The 20,567-nt window shown below is 41.8% G+C and overlaps 1 protein-coding gene across 9 annotated transcripts in view; it reads right to left on the reverse strand.

The window, feature by feature from the left end:
- ZNF462 (zinc finger protein 462) overlaps positions 1 to 20,567 on the reverse strand; it is a 110,859-nt gene that overhangs the window by 10,597 nt on the left and 79,695 nt on the right. For all 9 annotated transcript variants that reach the window (XM_030567577.1, XM_030567574.1, XM_030567575.1 and 6 more), the window contains 3 exons: positions 13,706 to 13,973; positions 11,648 to 11,784; positions 5,400 to 5,623 (listed from right to left, as the gene is read on the reverse strand). In XM_030567577.1, coding sequence (XP_030423437.1) covers positions 5,400 to 5,623; positions 11,648 to 11,784; positions 13,706 to 13,973 — 629 coding nt within the window. The remainder of the gene's footprint in view (positions 1 to 5,399; positions 5,624 to 11,647; positions 11,785 to 13,705; positions 13,974 to 20,567) is intronic.

A 20,567-nucleotide genomic window follows, 5' to 3' on the forward strand; every position in this document is an offset into this window, starting at 1 on the left:
CCTTGTTTTTCTCCTATGTGCAGGTTTTCAACTTTATTAATAATAATAATAATACAGGCACCACTATTAACCCCTAAGCATTCTATAGTCATCATCATTGCAGGGGATTACTAATCTTATGTGGTATATTAATATAGCACCACGCTAGTGCAGCGGAATCGTTTGGGAATGATTCATTCAGTTTAATGCATGGAGAGATGGGTCCTTGAACTATACATGTCTGCTGTACGAGTGAGCACATTTTCACTCATTAATAACAGATTAATTTTCATTACAAAGGGTTGCTAAGTGCTTCACAAACTGATTTACAAACTGTAAAGGGAACATTTCACCCAGCAGTCAAGTTCAGCTAACTCTTAGGTGAAATGCGCCAGCTATTTAACAGCTCACAGCAATACTACATAACAGCTTAGGATGGGAAGTGAAGAACGCATGTATCTGACTGAAACAGTGGACAAAGGTTTACAACAGAGGCGCAGAATACAATTACCCAAGATGAAATGCGACCAGGACACTGGGGTTAATAGTTTTTCTGTGAACAGTGCCCTGGGATTTTTAATGACCACTAGTGATCATGACTTTGGATTCAGATTGATCTGAAATGACAGCACCTCCAGTCGCACCAGCATTATGCCAAGGCTCTGATCCAGCACTGACACATTTCCTGCAGCACCTTGGATGAAGTAACAGCTTGACATGACTGTTTTCTGGGAGGAGATTTGGAATGAATTTAAAGCGCAAGCCACTTGACATCTGAGAAACTTTTACGAAGTGAAGCGCTTTCCCATAGGGAAATGACAACAATCACAATAGCATGACAGTAGCACCTGCAACTAATAAAAGTTTTTTTTCTCCTGCTGATAATAGTCCACCTTAATCAATTAGTCTCGTTAGAGTTGGTATGGCAACACCCATTTTTTCATGTTCTCTGTTTATATATACACATCTTCCTACTGTATTTTCCACTCCATGCATCCGATGAAGTGGGTTTTAGCCCACAAAAGCTTATGCCCAAATCAATGTATTAGTTTCTAAGGTGCCACAAGTACTCCTGTTCTTTTTACCTACAACTAAGGAGCAATGCTAAATACAAGTACTGTGCACAAAATAGTCTGAAATAACTAATTTTTAAAAAGTGTGAGAGAGCATGAACAAGGTAACTGCTGTGTTAGTTAGGCTAAGACAAGAATATGCCTCTGGAAAGAGCCAGGACAGGGGTAAAATCTTCTCATAATGAAGCATTCCATCAAAAGGCATGAGGAATAGTGAATTCTGGCCCAGCACCCAGGCTGTGGTCAGTGGGGGAAATGGGAGAGCTAAAAATTGTCTTTTGCAGACGAGTAGAAAGATTCTAAAGCAGCAGTACAGAGAAAAGGAGAACATAAGAACATAAGAATGGCTGTATCGGGTCAGACCAAGGTCTGTTTAGCCCAGTATCTGTCTACCGACAGTAGCCAATGCCAGGTGCCCCAGAGGGAGTGAACCTAACAGGCAACGATCAAGTGATCTCTCTCCTGCCATCCATCTCCATCCTCTGATGAACAGAGGCTAGGGACACCATTCTTTACCCTTCCTGGCTAATAGCCATTTATGGACTTAGCCACCATGAATTTATCCAGATCCCTTTTAAACATTGTTATAGTCCCAGCCTTCACAACCTCCTCATGTAAGGAGTTCCACAAGTTGACTGTGCGCTGTGTGAAGAAGAATGTCCTTTTATTTGTTTTAAACCTGCTACCTATTAATTTCATTTGGTGACCCCTAGTTCTTGTATTATGGGAATAAGTAAACAACTTTTCCTTATCCACTTTCTCCACATTACTCATGATTTTATATATCTTTATCATACCCCTCCCTTAGTCTCCTCTTTTCCAAGCTGAAGAGGTCTAGCCTCTTTAATCTTTCCTCATATGGGACCCTCTCCAAACCCCTAATCATTTTAGCTGCCCTTTTCTGAACCTTTTCTAGTGCTAGAATATCTTTTTTGAGGTGAGGAGACCACATCTGTACACAGTATTCAAGATGTGGGCATACCATGGATTTATATAAGGGCAATAATATATTCTCAGTCTTATTCTCTATCCCCTTTTTAATGATTCCTAACATCCTGTTTGCTTTTTGACCGCCGCTGCACGCTGCATGGACATCTTCAGAGAACTATCCACGATGATGCCAAGATCTTTTTCCTGATTTGTAGTAGTTAAATTAGCCCCCATCCTATTGTATGTATAGTTGGGGTTATTTTTTCCAATGTCCATTACTTTACATTTATCCACATTAAATTTCATTTGCAATTTTGTTGCCCAATCACTTAGTTTTGTGAGATCTTTTTGAAGTTCTTCACAATCTGCTTTGGTCTTATCTTGAGTAGTTTAGTATTATCTGCAAACTTGGCTACCTCACTGTTTACTCCTTTCTCCAGATCATTTATGAATAAATTGAATAGAATTGGTCCTAGGAATGACCCTTGGGGAACACCACTAGTTACCCCTCTCCATTCTGAGAATTTACCATTAATTCCTACCTTTTGTTCCCTGTCTTTTAACCAGTTCTCAATCCATGAAAGGACCTTCCCTCTTATCCCATGACAGCTTAATTTACATAAGAGCCTTTAATGAGGGACCTTGTCAAAGGCTTTCTGGAAATCTAAGTACACTATGTCCACTGGATCCCCCTTGTCCACATGGTTGTTGACCCCTCCAAAGAACTCTAATAGATCAGTAAGATACAATTTCCCTTTACAGAAACCATGTTGACTATTGCTCAACAGTTTATGTTTTTCTATGTGTCTGAAAATTTTATTCTTAACTATTGTTTCGACTAATTTGCCTGGTACTGACGTCAGACTTACCAGTCTGTAATTGCCGGGATCACCTCTAGAGCCCTTTTTAAATATTGGCGTTACATTAGCTAACTTCCAATCATTGGGTACCGAAGCCAATTTAAAGGACAGGTTACAAACCTTAGTTAATAGTTCCGCAACTTCACATTTGAGTTCTTTCAGAACTCTTGGGTGTATGACATCTTGTCCCGGTGACTTGTTAATGTTGATTTTATCAATTAATTCCAAAACCTCCTCTAGTGACACTTCAATCTGTGACAGTTCCTCAGATTTGTCACCTACAAAAGCCGGCTCAGGTTTGGAAATCTCCCTAACATCCTCAGCCATGAAGACTGAAGCAAAGAATCCATTTAGTTTCTCCACAACGACTTTATCGTCTTTAAGCTCCTTTTGTATCTCGACTGCCAAGGGGCCCCACTGGTTGTTTAGCAGGCTTCCTGCTTCCGATGCACTTAAAAAACATTTTGTTATTACCTTTGGAGTTTTTGGCTAGTCGTTCTTCAAACTCCTCTTTGGCTTTTCTTATTACACTCTTGCACTTAAGCTGGCAGTGTTTGTGCTCCATTCTATTTGCCTCACTAGGATTTGACTTCCACTTTTTAAAGGAAGTCTTTTTATCTCTCACTGCTTCTTTTACATGGTTATTAAGCCACGGTGGTTCTTTTTTAGTTCTTTTACCGTGTTTCTTAATTTAGGGTATACATTGAAGTCGGACCTCTATTATGGTGTCTTTAAAAAGGGCCCAAGCAACTTGCAGGGATTTCACTTTAGTCACTGTACCTTTTAACTTTTGTTTAACTAACCCCCTCATTTTTGCATAGTTCCCTCTTTTGAAATTAAATGCCACAGTGTTGGGCTGTTGAGGTGCTCTTCCCCCCACAGGGATGTTGAATGCTATTGTATTATGGTCACTATTTTCCAAGCGGTCCTGCTATAGTTACCTCTTGGACCAGCTCCTGAGCTCTACTCAGGATTAAATGTAGATTTGCCTCTCCCCTTGTGGGTTCCCATACCAGCTGCTCCATGAAGCAGTCATTTAAAGTACCGAGAAATTTTATCTCTGCATTTCGTCCTGAAGTGAAATGTTCCCAGTCAATATGGGGATAATTGAAATCCCCCACTATTATTGGCTTCTTAATTTTGATAGCCTCTCTAATTTCCCTTAGCATTTCATCATCACTATTACTGTCCTGGTCAGGTGGTCGATAATAGATCCCTAATGTTATATTTTTATAAGAGCATGAAATTGCTATCCATAGCGATTCTATTGAACATGTGGATTCGCTTAAGATTTTTACTTCATTTGAATCTACATTTTCTTTCACATATAGTGCCACTCCTCCCCCTGCACGACCTGTTCTGTCCTTCCGATATATTTTGCACTCCGGAATGATTGTGTCCCATTGATTGCTCTCAGTCCACCAGGTTTCTGCGATGCCTATTATATCAATATCCTCCTTTATCACAAGGCACTCTAGTTCACCCATCTTATTATTTAGACTTCTAGCATTTGTGTACAAGCACTTTAAAAACTTGTCCCTGTTTATTTGTCTGCCCTTTTCTGATGTGCCAGATTCTTTTTTATGTGACTGTTTATCATTTGATCCGGCCCTTACATTATCCTCTTCCGTCCTCTGTTCCTGACTATCAGAGAAGCATGCCAATTGTTAATAAGCTGACATACGGAAAGTAAACACGCTGCAGTTCACAGAGCTAGTTTTTAAAATGCTGTGGAATAACTTTTAGGTCAAAACAGATTCTGCTGACACTTTTGACGCTCATTGTCAATAACATTTTTGGTTTGTTTAGCAAAAGTACTGGGAGTAAATTTCCAGCATGAGGACTTAGCTGCTTAGCCCCTGTTAACAGGAGTTAAATGATTATCTCCCTATAAACTCTGACAAAAAATATGTATTCCTAAAATTCTGAGCTGAAGCAATGCAAAGCCTCTATCCTGGAGAGGATCATCCCTCACAAGAACATCTTGAGTTAGAATTATAGGGTCTGATCCAAAACCAACTGATATTACTGAACATATACTTAACGACTTCAATGGTTCGGGGTCACACACACAGTCAGGTAATTCTAAAAATTAATATGGCCAAAACACCCTTAACTTAGCATGATGTATACATGATGTATTTTTTATTTATCTTTTCCTTAAGTGTAAACCAAAATGTATTACACGGTTATTAAAATATGTACTATGTGCCATGTTGTTGATGTTATTTATTGCCAGAGCAATTTCAACTTTTGAAATCTCCCAACTTTTATGGGACTGGATCATACTGCCTTAACTGTTGCTTCATAACTATTAAAAAAAGGTAAATTCTCCACCTACACATTCAGGTATCTGAATGGCTCAGGAGGGGCATTCAAAATTCAGGAAAAAGCCCAGCAAACAAACAAGATTTTGGAAAATAGGAATTTCACAAAAAAATTATTCCATACTGGGGTCATTTCCAAATCTTGAATCACTTACCTTCACTAAAAGTCAAGTCAACTAACCACTTGCAATGTGTACAGAGTCCCAAAGAAAATCCTGCTAAGAACTTACTTTATGCTCATCTCGAAGATGAGCGTCCAGCTCCTCCGTGTGTTTGGTCTCATAGTAGCACAGTTGGCATTTGTAAGGTTTCAGTTCATTGTGCTTCTCTATGTGCTGCTGTAAGCTTTCATCACTGGAGCAGGTGAAGGTACACTTATCACAGCGGAAAACTACTCCCTGCAAGTATTTTGACAGTTTGGATCGGCAGACTTCAATGGGAACAACTCGCTCTTCTGTTGAGATAAATGTGATGAGAAGAGCATTTTCATTTTTAAAAAGTCAGCACTGTATCAACAGCTTTCCCCCTCTTTCCCCCCCAAGAAACAAGATTTGCTATGTACGTATACAATCCATTTACCAGCAAATAGTTTGAAACATTTTCTTGAGGGTGGGATAAGATGGCAGGGGAGCTAAACTGGACAGACCAAAGAAATGCAGCTACATTCCCTCCACAAAGGTAGGGTCAATCCTCTTCAAGACGGTGAATGCAGAGGTCATCCTCAAAACTATCACTAATTAGGTGGGAGAAAAGGAAGGAAGAGAGGAAGCGGTGTAGCCAGGAGTCAGGGCTGCAGAGTCTGGGAATTGGTGGGTAGGATACAGTTGACTGGATGGTGAGTCTTTCTGATGATGGCTGAGCTCAGCATAGCAAGGGGAGGTTTAGACTGGATATCAGGAAAAACTTTTTCACTAGGCAGGTGATGAAGCACTGGAATGGGTTACCTAGGGAGGTGGTGGAATCTCTTTCCTTAGAGGTTTTTAAGGTCAGGCCTGACAAAGCCCTGGCTGGGGTGATTTAGTTGGGGATTAGCCCTGCTTTGAGCAGAGGGTTGGACTAGATGACCTCCTGAGGTCCCTTCCAACCCTGATATTCTATGATTCTGTAAGAGCCTTTAAATATTACTGTAGTACTCTAGTCACAGACCAGGACTCCACTGTGATAAATGCTGTACAGATTAGCTTTTAAATACTGTGACTGTAAGACTAGGGATTAACGCCCATTTTCATTTCCCACCCATGTGCTCAATTCTACCAATTCAGTTTTTCATGCCAACCTGCACAATGTGTTAATTTCAGGTTTCAGTTTAAATATATAGTGAAAAATTATTCTACTGAATTATATTATTACTCACACACAGACAGGTGTATATATTGTATGTAACACACAATCACACTCATATAACAGCGTGACCAACAAGAAGTTTTCCATGTTTCCACTGAGCTAGAATCCTGCAATTTGGTTCCTTCATCCACTATGGGCCACTGAGTATTGTGCGCACACCAGGGCAAATCCCCCATTCAATAGGTGTTCATTACTTAACTGACCTTTTGAACTAGGGCACAGGAATTTAAGACTGTTATTCCTTAAGGACTGCAGGTTAAGAGGCAGTTCAATGTTTCTAACATAGCAAATCACTAATAATTTATTTTAAAGAAGTAGGCCCGATTCTCAGCTGATATAAACTGGTGCAGCTCCTTGAATTTCAACGGAGCTCTGCCATACAAGAGGTAGATCCGGACTAATGTATCAGTTTCTTTGTTAAGTGGAAACGTGGGGTCTCTTGCCTCTCATTGGAGAAACTAAAGTAATCCTGGTTTCTAGTAATTTATTGTACTCACAGAATTCCTAGACATCCCCTCCCTCCCTCAAACACACACACACATACAGGAATGATATGCATATAATAAATGCATTTATCATGCATCTCTGACTATTTCATATGCACCCTTTGCCAATTAATCTATTTTTCAAATATTTAAATATTCCCAACACCTCAGCTCCTTCAATCATCGGTTTATTAAACCAATAAATAAATAAAAATACTAAATAAATAAATAAATAAAATTCAAAATATTTCCTTCTCCTCACACCACTCCAAAAAGTGGAATTTCCCCCAAAGCTATTTGTGCTAAAGGTTCAGAACAAGTAAAATTTGCTCCTGTACTGGTGACAGTTGTTCCCTCTGTACAAATGTCAACTCATGGCTCTTCTAGGGAAGAAAAAACCCAGTGGTGGTGGTGGAGAGGCTACAAGAGAACAGGATTTAAAGTTGTGACATCTGGGGACACAGGAAAGCTATTTTAGAAGGCTCTCTCTGAGTTCTGTGCATTTGGACTTGTGGAACCAAGGCATCTGGCTTTAAAGCTGCTTTCAGCACTGGAAAAATATCAGAGCCTTTCATCATATGCTGAATAGGAAAGCACATCAGAGAATGGCCCGTAAAATGTAACTGCATCGTCTGGACTAAATTAAAGGCTAATGGCTGATCTGGGCACAGATCTGGAGTTCCCCAGTTCCAGTTACAGAACTTCCAAGGGCTCTCCAAATCGGACTGCCATGAAGCCCAAGAGTGACTCAAAAGTCTCCTCCCCACTGTATGCCTGCAATGCAGGCTCTTGTCCTATAAATTCCCTCCCCCTTCAGACTAGGAAAGGGCACAGAATCACCGCTCCTCTGTGCCCATAAAAGGGAAGTTAAACCACACTGATGATGTGTAACTGATTGAGCTGAGTAGGTGACACATGGCAGAAGGCTCTCAGAGGCAGACTAACAACATCCTGCGCCCATAACTTTTAATGGGAAACATACTCCTTGCTTAAAGTTCTCTAACAAACCATTCCATGCTCTAGCTGATAATGGCTTGAACCCAATGAATGGTCAACTTTGATCACCACCCATTAACTGTGGTTAAAGAGAGGGTGATGTGCTATCAAGTGTCAGCCACATCCTGTGAAATCAGGGACCTCTCATTCTGATTGGGGCCTCTGGATATCATCTCAACAGAAACAGTATTTACAGTGTGTTTTCATCCCTCAGTGCCACGTGACAAAGACCCGAACGTCATAGTGAGAACTGGCCGGTACAAGGTTGGACACTTGTAACTAGCTATCCGAGGGAGAAAGGGCACCAATCAACATAATGGATCAGATCCTCAGCTGGTGTAAATTAGCAAAGCTCCACTGTTTTTATGCACAGCACCCATTACTCACCCTCATGCCCCTGCAAAATTAGTGCCTGGACAGACAGCCTGACACCAAGGCCTTCTTTCCATCTCCGGAATGGCTTCAGAACAGACTGCAGCAGGGAAGCCACCCCATGCCTCACTTCTGTCCAGCTCTTACGATGCAAAGGTATTTCAGTGCCCATGTACATTAACCCCTCGACTGCTCTACCGAGGCCGCCATAATTAGTGTCATACATGATCTGGTCCCATGTTCATCAGGAAGAAGGGCTTGGATGGATGGTTCGGGTATTGACCTGGCTGTCCTATAGAGTTTGAGTGCTATGTGTATGAAAGAACCGCTCTTCGTAGGCCCTTAAAAGCGGACATCATCTAACTCTTCCCAGGCCCAATTCTCACTGACACTAAGGCCTCTTTACGCTGCCTGAATGGTGTAATAGGGCCTTTTTGTAGGATTCACTGCAACAATGTACATAAAGACTATTTACAATGAAGCTTTGCCTAAGGAGATGGTGGCCTGGAGAGGGTAGAAGAACTTAATTAAGTTTGGATGCTTTTTTTCCTTTTTTGGAAGGGTCTTTCAGTAGTGTTCAGTTCATTTATTTGGTCTGTGTCTTCAGGTTTTTATTTTGTATGTCTAGAGATCTACAACAGGAGCACTGGATAAATTGGATAAAATTAAAAGACAAACATATGTCTCTTTTCACAGGGCCAGATTAGAACTGAGATGAAAGATGCTCTATCTTATAGAGCCTGTTGGAAAATAGAAACAGAAGTGCAGCTCGGCAAGGAGCGTAAATGTGCTAAAGCGCACACACGGTCCCATCTAGCAAATGGTCTGGTCTCGATTATTTGCAGCCACTAGTAACTCTTAGGGGACTGTTCTGGCACCTGGGCAGAGAGATGCTTCACAGTTGCCACTCAGGCAGCTCTGTTCTACCTGAAGACTCACCAAGACAGGGGTTCACGGCTGCTCTGTGTGGCTGCAGCATTGCAACGTCGCTGCAGTGGTGCAAAGGAACTGACCCACAGTTTCACAGAATAGTTAATTGCCTGCTACCTTGGGGTGTTGTGAGGATCAGCTCGTTAATGTCTGCACAGTGCTTTGAACATGTAAAGTGCTAACAAAGATTTTTGAACATTTGCAGTTTTCCTCAAAAATCTTGCATTAGTGCAAGTTTTCCAACCAGGTCTAGGGCACTGCAACTCATTCTCTTATCTACGCTTGTTAATTCACACTTTAAAAGTTGTGCCTAATCACACAGTCCAGATACAAACACAAGACAGAGAACAACCTCACTAGGGCGCCTATGTGTGGTAACACAAGTAATGACAACAACAACTCACACAAATTATAAAACAACTCGCACAAACTATACCTAATGAACCATTCTGAGCCAATCAATAGCTCGACGATAAACACATTCCTCACTGATGCCTCTAACAGCCCAAATACACCTAACCCACCTCCTCAAAAGCCATAGAAGACAGATCCTGCAGATCAACAGACCTGGGCTGTCTAGTGCATAACACCTTTGGAGGATGAGCTCAGCACCGAGAGCCACTGCCTCCCTGAGCTGGCTCTATCACAGGGGTGGGCAAACTTTTTGGCCTGACAGCCACATCGGGGTTGCACAACTGTATGGAGGGCTGGGTAGGGAAGGCTGTGCCTCCCCAAACAGCTCAGCCCACGCACCTTGACTGCCCCCCTCAAAACCCCCAACCCATCCAACCTCCCTGCTCCTTGTCCCCAGACCACCCCCTTCCGGGATGATTGCCCCCTATCCAATCCCTCTGCTCCCTGTCCCAACTGCCCCAACCTCTATCCACACACCCGCCCTGTGCTCCTCGTCCCCTGACCACCCCCTCCCAAGATCTCCCACCCCAACTGCCCCCCAGGATCCTACCCCCTTATCCACCCTCCCCACTCCCTGTTGCCTAACTGCCCTCCCAACCCATATCCACACACACACCTCGACAAGCCTCCCCGCGCCCTCTCAGGATTCCCACTTCCAACCCTCCCTGTTCCCCATCCCCTGATCATCTCCCCGACTGTCCCCCCAGAACCTCCACCCCATCCAACCACCCTCTCCTCCCTGACTGCTCTCCAGGACCCCCCCGCTCCCCGCCCCTTTACCAGCAGCAGGAGCTCGCAGCCGTGAAACCTGGCCAGAACCAGCTGCACTCCCCACACTGCCCAGTGGGAGCGGTGGGCCAGAGCACGGGGTCAGCATAGCTGTGGGGGAGGGGGAACAGCGAGGGAGGTGCCGGGGACTAGGCTTTCCAGCAGGGAGCTGAGGGACCAGGCAGGATGGTCCCACGGGCCATAGTTTGCTCATGTCTGCTCTATCACATGCTTTTTAATCTTTCCAGATGCCCCTTCAATACAGTCTTTCCAACAGCCGGAAGTACTTATCAACTCAATCTACTTCATTGTTTGGAGCCTTTCTAAACCTCAAGCAGCCCAGAATATAGAGAAGTGCATGGTGTGACAGGGCTGCTACACGAGAAGAATCTCCTCCAGGAAAAGATGGCATTTGAAACCCATATTTGCTCAGCATCAGTGTCGTACTGCGAGATTCTGCTTGACCCGCGAGTAGGCAGGGTGCCATCTCAACCCATGGGTTTGGATTTAGGCAGCCAACAGACCATCTATAAGCATCAAATGTGATAACTTCCAGCAGGAATCCCAGCCCAGAGTGTCCAAACAGCTGTCTCTTCTGAACTTTCAAGCCTCTGGTTAATAGAGTAGCATAATCTCTAAATCAGCTCTTAATTGTTTTTAAAAGTTTTGGCCATTTTTGCTCCTAAGAATAGTTGATGCAGGTGTGGTGAAGAGATATTTTAAGTCCTAATGGGATCTTCTAGGGTGTCCAGGGTAGAGGACTGTGCAGATGGAATAGCTCCATCATTTAGCAATGTACACAGAACAGAGATTTTTAGATAATGGGCTCATTAGAAATACATATATATGGTGAACACGTTTCTGGGTCAGCAGGGTGCTATCCTCCCCCCCAGAGTGATAGGAGAAGCATAACACACGCTAACCAGATGTCAAATGATTGTAAACATTTCTGGTGGAAATTCTAAACAGCAATTTCAAATCTGCCCTCTATTCACTTTGGTCTAATTCTTTGTACTTCATAGAAAAGAAAAAAAATGCATCACTAAAAATATGTGCAAAGGCTTCTGGGCTACTCAACACTTTAATGCTCACTTCATTTCATGGGCCTGAAATAAACAGGTATTCAAGGTTTTCTTTGTCAGACACAAATACTACAAGGGATGTCTTACCTCTGTGCAGGACTATGTGGTCAATCATGTTACGTTTGTATTTGGTGTGGTACAGGCAAAGAGGACAGCGAAGGTCTTTGGGTCCTTCCTCAGGAACTGCTGAATGCCCGGCTTCCACATGCATAGTAAAAGCAGATCTATAAAGTAAGGAAAAGCAGAAGAGATAAAATTCAGTATTTCATAGGTCTACACACTTCAAGTATCACAGCTCTATCACTGAAATGTTAAAGTGCTACAGATGGACTTACTCCTGTCTGTGTAAAGCCACATGATACTTCAGCAGGATTCCTCATACGAGTAACACATGTGCGTATGTATTTGCAGGATTTACTCTTACATAGCCATCACGTACTCTGACAAAATATTCTATTACAGTGGTTGCACTGATCACGGGGCTACAGTTAATGCAGCGAAAAAATTTCCATTCCATATGCTCAAAAGAGGTCTTTGGGCTGAAAACTTCCATGCCTGGGCTCTGCCAGAGGCAAAAACATGTTTGGAAAATTTGAGCAAAATTCCTTGAACTGTTCTGGCATCACAAGCCTAAAGATAAATGTCACTCTGACAGCAGAAACATTCTCGCCACCTTTCTTTTGTGGGCTTAACTCAAAACCAGCTGAAACACTATGCTCCAGATTTGCTATATAAATAGACTTTAGTTAGCAATAAGTGCTTTGCAGCATGTTATACTACTAGCTGCCCATGTAGAAGACAGATACACTGCACACTCATACCTAAGAAGTTAACTATGTCCTATGCGGCTACAAGGCCAGCTGTGGAGGAGGGGTTAGTAAACTTGAGTGGTTCAATAATTTTGGATTAAGAAGTGGTGGAGCCTGTAAATGCAGCAAGCTGCTTAACTCTTCACTAAGGAATTTACAGTCCCTGTTGGCTTGATATAAGGACCTTTGGACTATAAGGTGGATAGAAAGCTGGCTAGATCACTGGGCTCAGTGGGTAGTGATCAATGGCTCATGTCTAGTTGGCAGCTGGTATCAAGCAGAGTGCCCTAGGGCCAGTCCTGGGGCCAGTTTTGTTCGATATCTTCATTAATGATCTGGAGGATGGCGCGGACTGCACCTTCAACAACTTTGCAGATGACACTAAACAGGGAGGAGTGGTAAATAAGCTAGAGGGTAGGGACAGGATACAGAGGGACCTAGACAAATTAGAGGATTGGGCCAAAAGAAACCTGATGAGGTTCAACAAGGACAAGTGCAGAGTTCTGCACTTAGGACAGAAGAATCCCATGCACTGCTACAGACTGTGGACCGACTGGCTAGAAAGACTGCATTAAGGAACGCAAACCTCCATGTCACAAGAGTCAACATATTTAATTATATGTTGATTTAAAGCAGTATTGTTTTGTCCAGTGTTATTGGTTGGAGAAAGGAGTAATAATAATAATAATAATAAATGATGAACAACAGCCTAAAACCCTGGAACTGGAAATACATGGAAATAACTGAGTTTTTATTTTGGGGTGTTTAACCGATTTCATGAAATATTCAAATATACCGTCACACACTTTTGGGTATGTGTTTCACTTCTGCCATCTGAACTAGATGGAGAAAAAGGGAGGAGGAGATTATAAAGTTATATGATAAAGACTCCTTTAGACAATCAGTGGGAACTCTACTACTTCACTACAATATCTGCCTTTCTCACATCTCATGCTGGCTTCTAATGCCCTTCAAAAACACACACAGGAGTTTTCGGATGGGACATAAACCCTCATGCTTCAAGGCATAAACCAACTTCTAACCACAGATGATCAGGAAGAATCATTCTCTGTGGACACACTATTCTGTAACAACTTACTGCAGGGATTTCTTGCACCTTCCCTCTTCAGCAGGTAGTAGTGAATGCTGTCAGAGACAGGAAATTGGATTAGATTAACCCTGGTGTGATCTGGAAAGGCAGGTCTCATGTATTTCTCCCTAATCAACCATTGTTATGTTTCTCTCCAGCTCCAGTCAACCATCTTAGGAACCAGAGTGCTCATTTTTTTAAAGTGTTAGAAGTGATTTCAGTTTATCTGTTTCGTACCATACTTACTTAAAGCCTGTATAAAAGGAACAATCTTTGCACTTGAAGAGCTTCTTCCCTCCATGTTTGTCACGGTAGTGACGCCGAATGCTCTGAATGTAACCCGAGGAGAATTCACAAAATTCACAGTTAAGGATGGCTTCAGTTTTCTGTTCGGCTCCTGCAGCAGCCCCAGAAAGTGGGATGGGGCTAATATTGTTGTTGTTCCTGGCCAGAGCTGCTGACTGATAGTGGTTCAGCTGTTGCTGAACGTCAGGAGGTTCTGAATATGAAGAATCTGGGGAGAAAGTGAAGGGGAAGTTATATCAGTTGGTCAGAGAATCTGAGGTTTTAAGGACCTGATCCAAGTCCTGTTTACTTTGATTGGAGTTAGATCAAGCCCTAAATCATGAAAATCTTAAACATTTCTTTCGGAAGTGGTGTGGAGGGAAGAATGGTAATTGTTCATCTCTATAATCTCAAATCTAGTTTATATTTTACAATTAAAGGCAGTTGATTGAAATCATTATTTTTAATTATCAAGTGAGAGGCTTCAAAATGGGGCAGTACAAAAAGGAGACTAGTGTCAAGAAATCTGTAAACTGTGAAATAGAGGCAGGTTAATATACTGTGAGCATTCATCTATATTTGATGTCAAGTATCAGAGGGGTAGCCGTGTTAGTCTGGATCTGTAAAAGCAGCAAAGAGTCCTGTGGTAATATCCCACTACATGCATCCGACGAAGTGGGTATTCACCCACGAAAGCTCATGCTCCAATACGTCTGTTAGTCTATAAGGTGCCACAGGATTCTTTGCTGCTTTGATATTTGATGCAAATATTAAATTAAGTTTCCATCAACGCAGGAGGTGGTTTGTACAGTTTGTAGTCCCTCTTGGGACTATGGATAATGGAAAATCTAAAGCAGATTTTCAGCTGGTGTGAACTGGTGCATTCCCATTGAGTTATGCTAATTTACACCAGCTGAGGATCTAGCCCCGATGTTTAAGAGTAACCTATTTTTTTAAAAGCATTTACACTCATTTCCTCTAAAATTAATGGAATAAATGGAGAAATCTCTTAGCAAAGCTAGCTAAAACAAAGTGTTTCAGTATGGAGCATTCACTATAATATCTAACTAGTCACATCCTAAAATTTGAAATGATTTTAATTTTAAAATATAAAAATCAGATATATTCTCCAGTGGCTAATGTTTAAAAGTGAGACAATATTAAAAAGGGCATTTCATCCTAAATCCCACTAAAGAGATTTCCCCATCAGGTGTCTTTGAAAGATATTTTTGAAGTTTGGCTACAGTGACAAAACCATCGACATCATACAGACAAGTCTCAAGGAGTCCAAGAGAATTTTAAATGCCATTAAAATATCATGACAGAGAAATGAGATTGGTGGGGCATGGGGGAGAAGGAGAAGAGGACAGAAAAATCTCAGAACACAAACTGAAAACCAGTATTCCTTCCTCTCAACATAAAAAAAAAAGGTCTTGAACCTTTCCCAATACACTGTTTTGAATGTGGAGGTTTGGAATTCAGCAGCTTTGTCCTATATAACCGACAGCTGCCCATGAATGGCACGAATGAAGGCAGATGAATACAGCACAGATGAATTTCAGCGTAACTTTCCTGAAAAGAAAACAAAAGGCTCTTTTCTTAAGCTTTTCAAAAAAAAGAAAAGAAAAGAAAGAAAGAAAGAAAGAAAGAAAGAAAGAAAGAAAGAAAGAAGAGGGACTACAAACTGTACAAACCACCTCCTGCGTTGATGGAAACTTAATTTTCCAAAGTATAATTCCCTGAGGCAGGATATGTAGGAATTCTCCAACACCCCTACTCAATGGAACTTAATACCATCCATTCTAACCAATTAGTAAAGACAAACAAAAGGCAAACAGCACAGCATAGCACTCACTGTGGGGACTTCTCCCCACCTGTCTTCAAAAGAGTACAACACTCGCTTGCTTTCTCCCTGCCAAAAAGGGGAATATACAGGCTTTAGAAATGATCAACAAAACAAGGCAAAAAACAAAACAGGGAGAAGAGTTAAATAATGTCTCACGCCTCCCTTGGTTTATCACCAGGTGTAGAGTGAGGACAAAGGACTAGACATAAAAGATCCTGGTAAAATGCATTAAGTGCTCTCCTACGTTCTTCTATCCAAGTCTCATGAACCCAGACCTGATCAGAAAGCTGCATTTAGCATCTGTGCATTCATTCTTTCTGTAGCAAGTTTGTTTACCATTTCATTAGTGGTTTACAGTGTCCCACCCCTCCAAATCTTAAGGTTTGTTTTCCTTTTGTTCGAAACAGTCCCCTATTCCCTCCACGTTAGCACAGGCCTAGCAAGCTCAGAGCTGAAGCAGCCTTCTCTAAAAGCCATTATTCCCTTAGAGGGAGAGCTGGCAATGTGCTCCTCTGCATTGTTTTTGGCCAGTAAATCATAAGAGTTCATCGTATACTTTCTTTCAAAGGGGGAATGCGACTAACGTCTGGGTTATTTGACCCAACCGTTCTAACGTCCCAGCTAGACATAGCCTCCCATACAAGGACCTGGTATCCTAATAATTTTGATGTCACAGCAGGCAGTTGTGTGCGCGCCATTCAGGCCTCCTGTAAATCACTGAACAAAACCTTGTTGATCCATTACTTAGCAACAAGGAGACTGACAATTTCCATCACATCTTCAGCATTCTGGGCCAGACCCTAAGCAGAAATAAACAGGTGCATCTTCATCCACTCCAATGGAACTGGGCGTATTTATAGCAGCTGAGAATCTGGCCCTCATTTTCACCCATCAATGTTTTGAATATTATCCACTGGTAAAAATGTGGCTAATCTTTTAACTAGAAGTGGGTTTTTTGGAAGATCCATTATACTTTATTTTATTTCACATATTTTCCTTCTCCCTAGATCTGCCGCATATTACTCCAGCTGTCTCATTTAAAAAACAAACAAACAAAAGAAAGATAGGAAGCCTTAAACTCTGGTATTTACATATTTATGTGGAATCTGCTCTGTGAAACCTGCAGAAGTAAAGAGGCACTCTTATAAACCAACAGGGGGAAAAAGGTGAACCAAAGATCAACTTTCCTATCATGGGAAATACTAGAAAGGAACATAATGTGCATTTACATTTGAATTTTCTTCATTCAACTTGGATTTGTGTTCATTTCTTTTCTATTTCTGGTTTACAGCTCTTCTGATGAAAATATTCTACACTTGATCAGCACTTCAATATTTATAGAAAATAAGTTATCCACACACCGCTGGAGTTTGTGATTATATGCTCATGTTTAAACGTTAACATTTATGCCTACAGCTCTGCATGGATATTTCACTCCTCTTCCTTTGCCAGTATGCTTTAATTCTCTCAGATTCCTTAAGCAGTGCAAGATTTAGCTCCCCCTGCAGGAAAACAACTAGGATTAACGTGTATATGTGGCTTCTGTTGATTTCTGAAAAGCAGTTTGCCAGACTATGTAATATTCTAGTTCAAAGGTGGAATATTTACAGACACGATTCTAGTAAGAACGCTTAGGGCCCAGTCCAAAAGGCCACTGAATGGAACGGAGTCTTTCCATTGACTTCAATGAGCTCTAGACCACTGGTTTTCAACCTTTTCATTTGTGTACCCCTACAAAATGCTGAATGGAGGTGCAGACCCCCTTTGGAAATCTTAGACATAGTCTGGGGTCCATGGACCTCAGGTTGAAACGACTGTTCTATGGTAATGACAACCTTTTGTAAACCCCTTAGAGACAGTCTGGACACCCCCACGGGTCCATGGACCACATGTTGAAGACCACTGCTCTGGACTAAGCCCTTAGTACCTGATCTAAAGCCCACTGAAGTTAATGGAAAGCCTCATAATTGACTTCAGTGGGCTCTGGATCAAGCCTTTAGTGCATAGTACAGCAAGCACTGTCTGTAGGTAAAAGCCAAGTTAGGGGTGAAAAAAAGGTGGTGTAGTGCAATAATGACTGGGTAGGTTCTTTATTCAGAGCAAAAGAATGGTAATTCAGTGCAAAGGAGAAGGGGTAGTATAGCCCCAACTCAGCAAAACATTGATGTGTGTGAGTAATAAAGTCCATCCCTGGTCAGCAATGTATTTAAGCACTTGTTTTGTTTAACTCCCATGGAATTGGGGGGAATCTAGAAGCACCCGGAGTTACATTTGGGGGCAAGGATTGTCTCTCTCTAGATGTCTGTACAGCACCTAGCACAACAGGGTCCCAACATGATTGAGGCCTCCAAGCACTACCACAATATTAATGTTAAATAATAATGAGGCAAGAGAAAAAGACCTGGATATAAGGAAAATAGGCAGGTGGTTCTATTAACTAATGACTAGGGCCCTACCAAATTCACGGCCATGAAAAACGCATCACAGGCCGTGAAATCTGGTCTTGCGTGTGCTTTTACCCTATACTATACAGATTTCATGGGGGAGACCACCGTTTCTCAAATTGGGGGTCCAAATAGGAGGTTTTTGGGGGAGGGAGAGGTCACAAAGGTATTTGGGGTGGGGGGTTGCAGAATTGGTGGGCAGACGGAGAGCAGCAGCTGTTGGCCAGGTGCCCAGCTCTGAAGGCAGGGCCCTGCCAGCCACAGCACAGAAGCAAGGGTGGTTTACCATGCAATACATACCAGTTTACCATGCAATACATACCATGCCATCCTTACTTCTTTGTCGCTGCCTTCACAGCTGGGCAGCCAGAGAGCAGCGGCTGCTGACTGAGGGCCCAGCACTGCAGACAGCAGCGTAGAAGGGTGGCAATGCCATACCAGGCCATCCTTACTGCTGCAATGCTGCTGGTGGCAGTTCAGAGCTGGGCTCCCATCCAGCAGCTGCTCTCCAGGTGCTCAGCTTTGAAGGCAGCGCTGTCGGCAGCTGCGCAGAAGTAAGGGTAGCAGTACCGCGACCCCCATTTCTTCACAATTCCTATTTGGGTCAGGACCCCTATAATTTCAACACTGTGAAATTTCAGATTTAAATAGCTGAAATCATGAAACTGACTTTTAAAAAATCTTTGGCCATGAAATTGACCAAAATGGACCGTGAATTTAGTAGGACCCCACTAATGATGCAAATTACACGCCAGCCTTTTGTTGCATCCAGAGGAGAAGTTGGGTTGGACGAACTCCCAAAAGGCATTTGCAATCTCAGCCCAGAGTAGACAGAGGGTCTTGCAATCCAGGTTTGAAGAAAATAAAGAAAAAGGATACCTCAAGTTTGCATTAAAGCCCAGCAAGAAAAAGAAAGCCATTCAGCAGCCAGGGAGCAGTTAGAAAGTGATATTAAATACAGAAAGCCAAGAGAGAGGCCCTAGAAGATTCATAAAAGGAAAAACAACCAGGAACGAGGGCTGAACATGTAATAAGAAAAACTAGCACATTTTTAAAAAACAATTCCAAAACATGAGAATGGCTAACATGACAAAGAAAACATGGGACACTTCTGTACACACATCTCAGAACCTGCACCAAAATGGGACTGGCAAGCAATAAATCAACCAGGGCAAAATAGTCAAATATTCAAACAAACACCAAAGAGATTTGCTTTTAACAATGATTTTTACACAAAGGATATACAAGACATACTATCCCACTTCAAAAGTTTGAGATAAAATATAGAATGTTCAGACATAAAAGAAGAGCAGCAGTAGCCACCTCAATTAAGGAAGAATTGGAGAAACTGAGACAACAAACCTTGTCTCATAGGAAGAACAATGGGTACAACTGTGACTTGAAATGTAACCTGTAAGATTTTCCAATAGGCCAACTGCATAGACAGCGCCATAAGACTAGCAGATAACTCAGCTCCTGCCTATATTATAAGAGGGGGTATTCAAAAGTGCTCTCCATTGACCTAATTCTGTTCTCAGTGAAATCAATGGAAGGGAGCAGTTAGGTCAGCACAGATTGCTTCTGAAAATCCCATCTATAAGTAAACAATGTGCTCGTAATACATGGTGAAGTGATCATCTGAGCTGGTTATATGCAGCACAAGTTGGAGGGTGGGATGGAGAAGAGTTGCTGTGAGGATATTCAACACAGCCATGTGTTAATTATATTTGTGCGTCGATGCCTACCACGTTTCCTAACCATTGGAGGATAAAATTTTCAAAAGCACCTAAGTCACTTTGGAGCTTAAATCTCATTGGCTTTAAGTGGAACTTAGGCACTTTCAAAAAGCTGACTCAAAGTGTCCGGAGTATATGTAATCAGATCATTTCAGCAACACTTTGGCCAGTGCATACTGGATGCCCTATTAAAGAGGCCTATGAAAGGAAGGAGTAAGATTGTCCATTCTAGTTAGGAGATCCTAGCAACACAGAAAAACAATAGTGTTGTGACTGGTTACTACTTTTTACATTGGAAAGAGCAACACATGGTTGGCTCATGGTACCATACGTGGTGTGTACAGCCATATACAATGGCATTAACTGTTTACAGAGTTTGTTAAAAATTATGGTATCAGGAGTCTATGGGGAAACACCTGGACTTCCATAACTCAAGAGAATGAGAAAACTCCTTTGTATTAACATAACATATTAACAATAAATATAATATGTAAGGTACAACAGGATTTCTTTATTCCAAAAGAAATTAAGCAAATGTGAAATAAGCAAGTGGAAGAGATGCAATAGAGAAAACAACAGGTTCATACATATACTATGGAATTGTGGAAAAACTAGAGAAATACTAGGAAAAAATATAAAAAAGTGCAGTAAATACTAGATAAGAATGAAAATTCCCACGTTTCCATAGCCAGTTTTGGGCAAATTAATATGTGTGCGCCAACATGCATAAAAATGTTTTTTTTATTTAATAAAAGGAAAAAATAGAATATTTTTGAGGAAGGAAAAATAAATTTAAT

The sequence above is a fragment of the Gopherus evgoodei genome, chromosome 6 (genome assembly GCF_007399415.2).
Source record: "Gopherus evgoodei ecotype Sinaloan lineage chromosome 6, rGopEvg1_v1.p, whole genome shotgun sequence".
Classification (NCBI taxonomy): domain Eukaryota; kingdom Metazoa; phylum Chordata; order Testudines; family Testudinidae; genus Gopherus; species Gopherus evgoodei.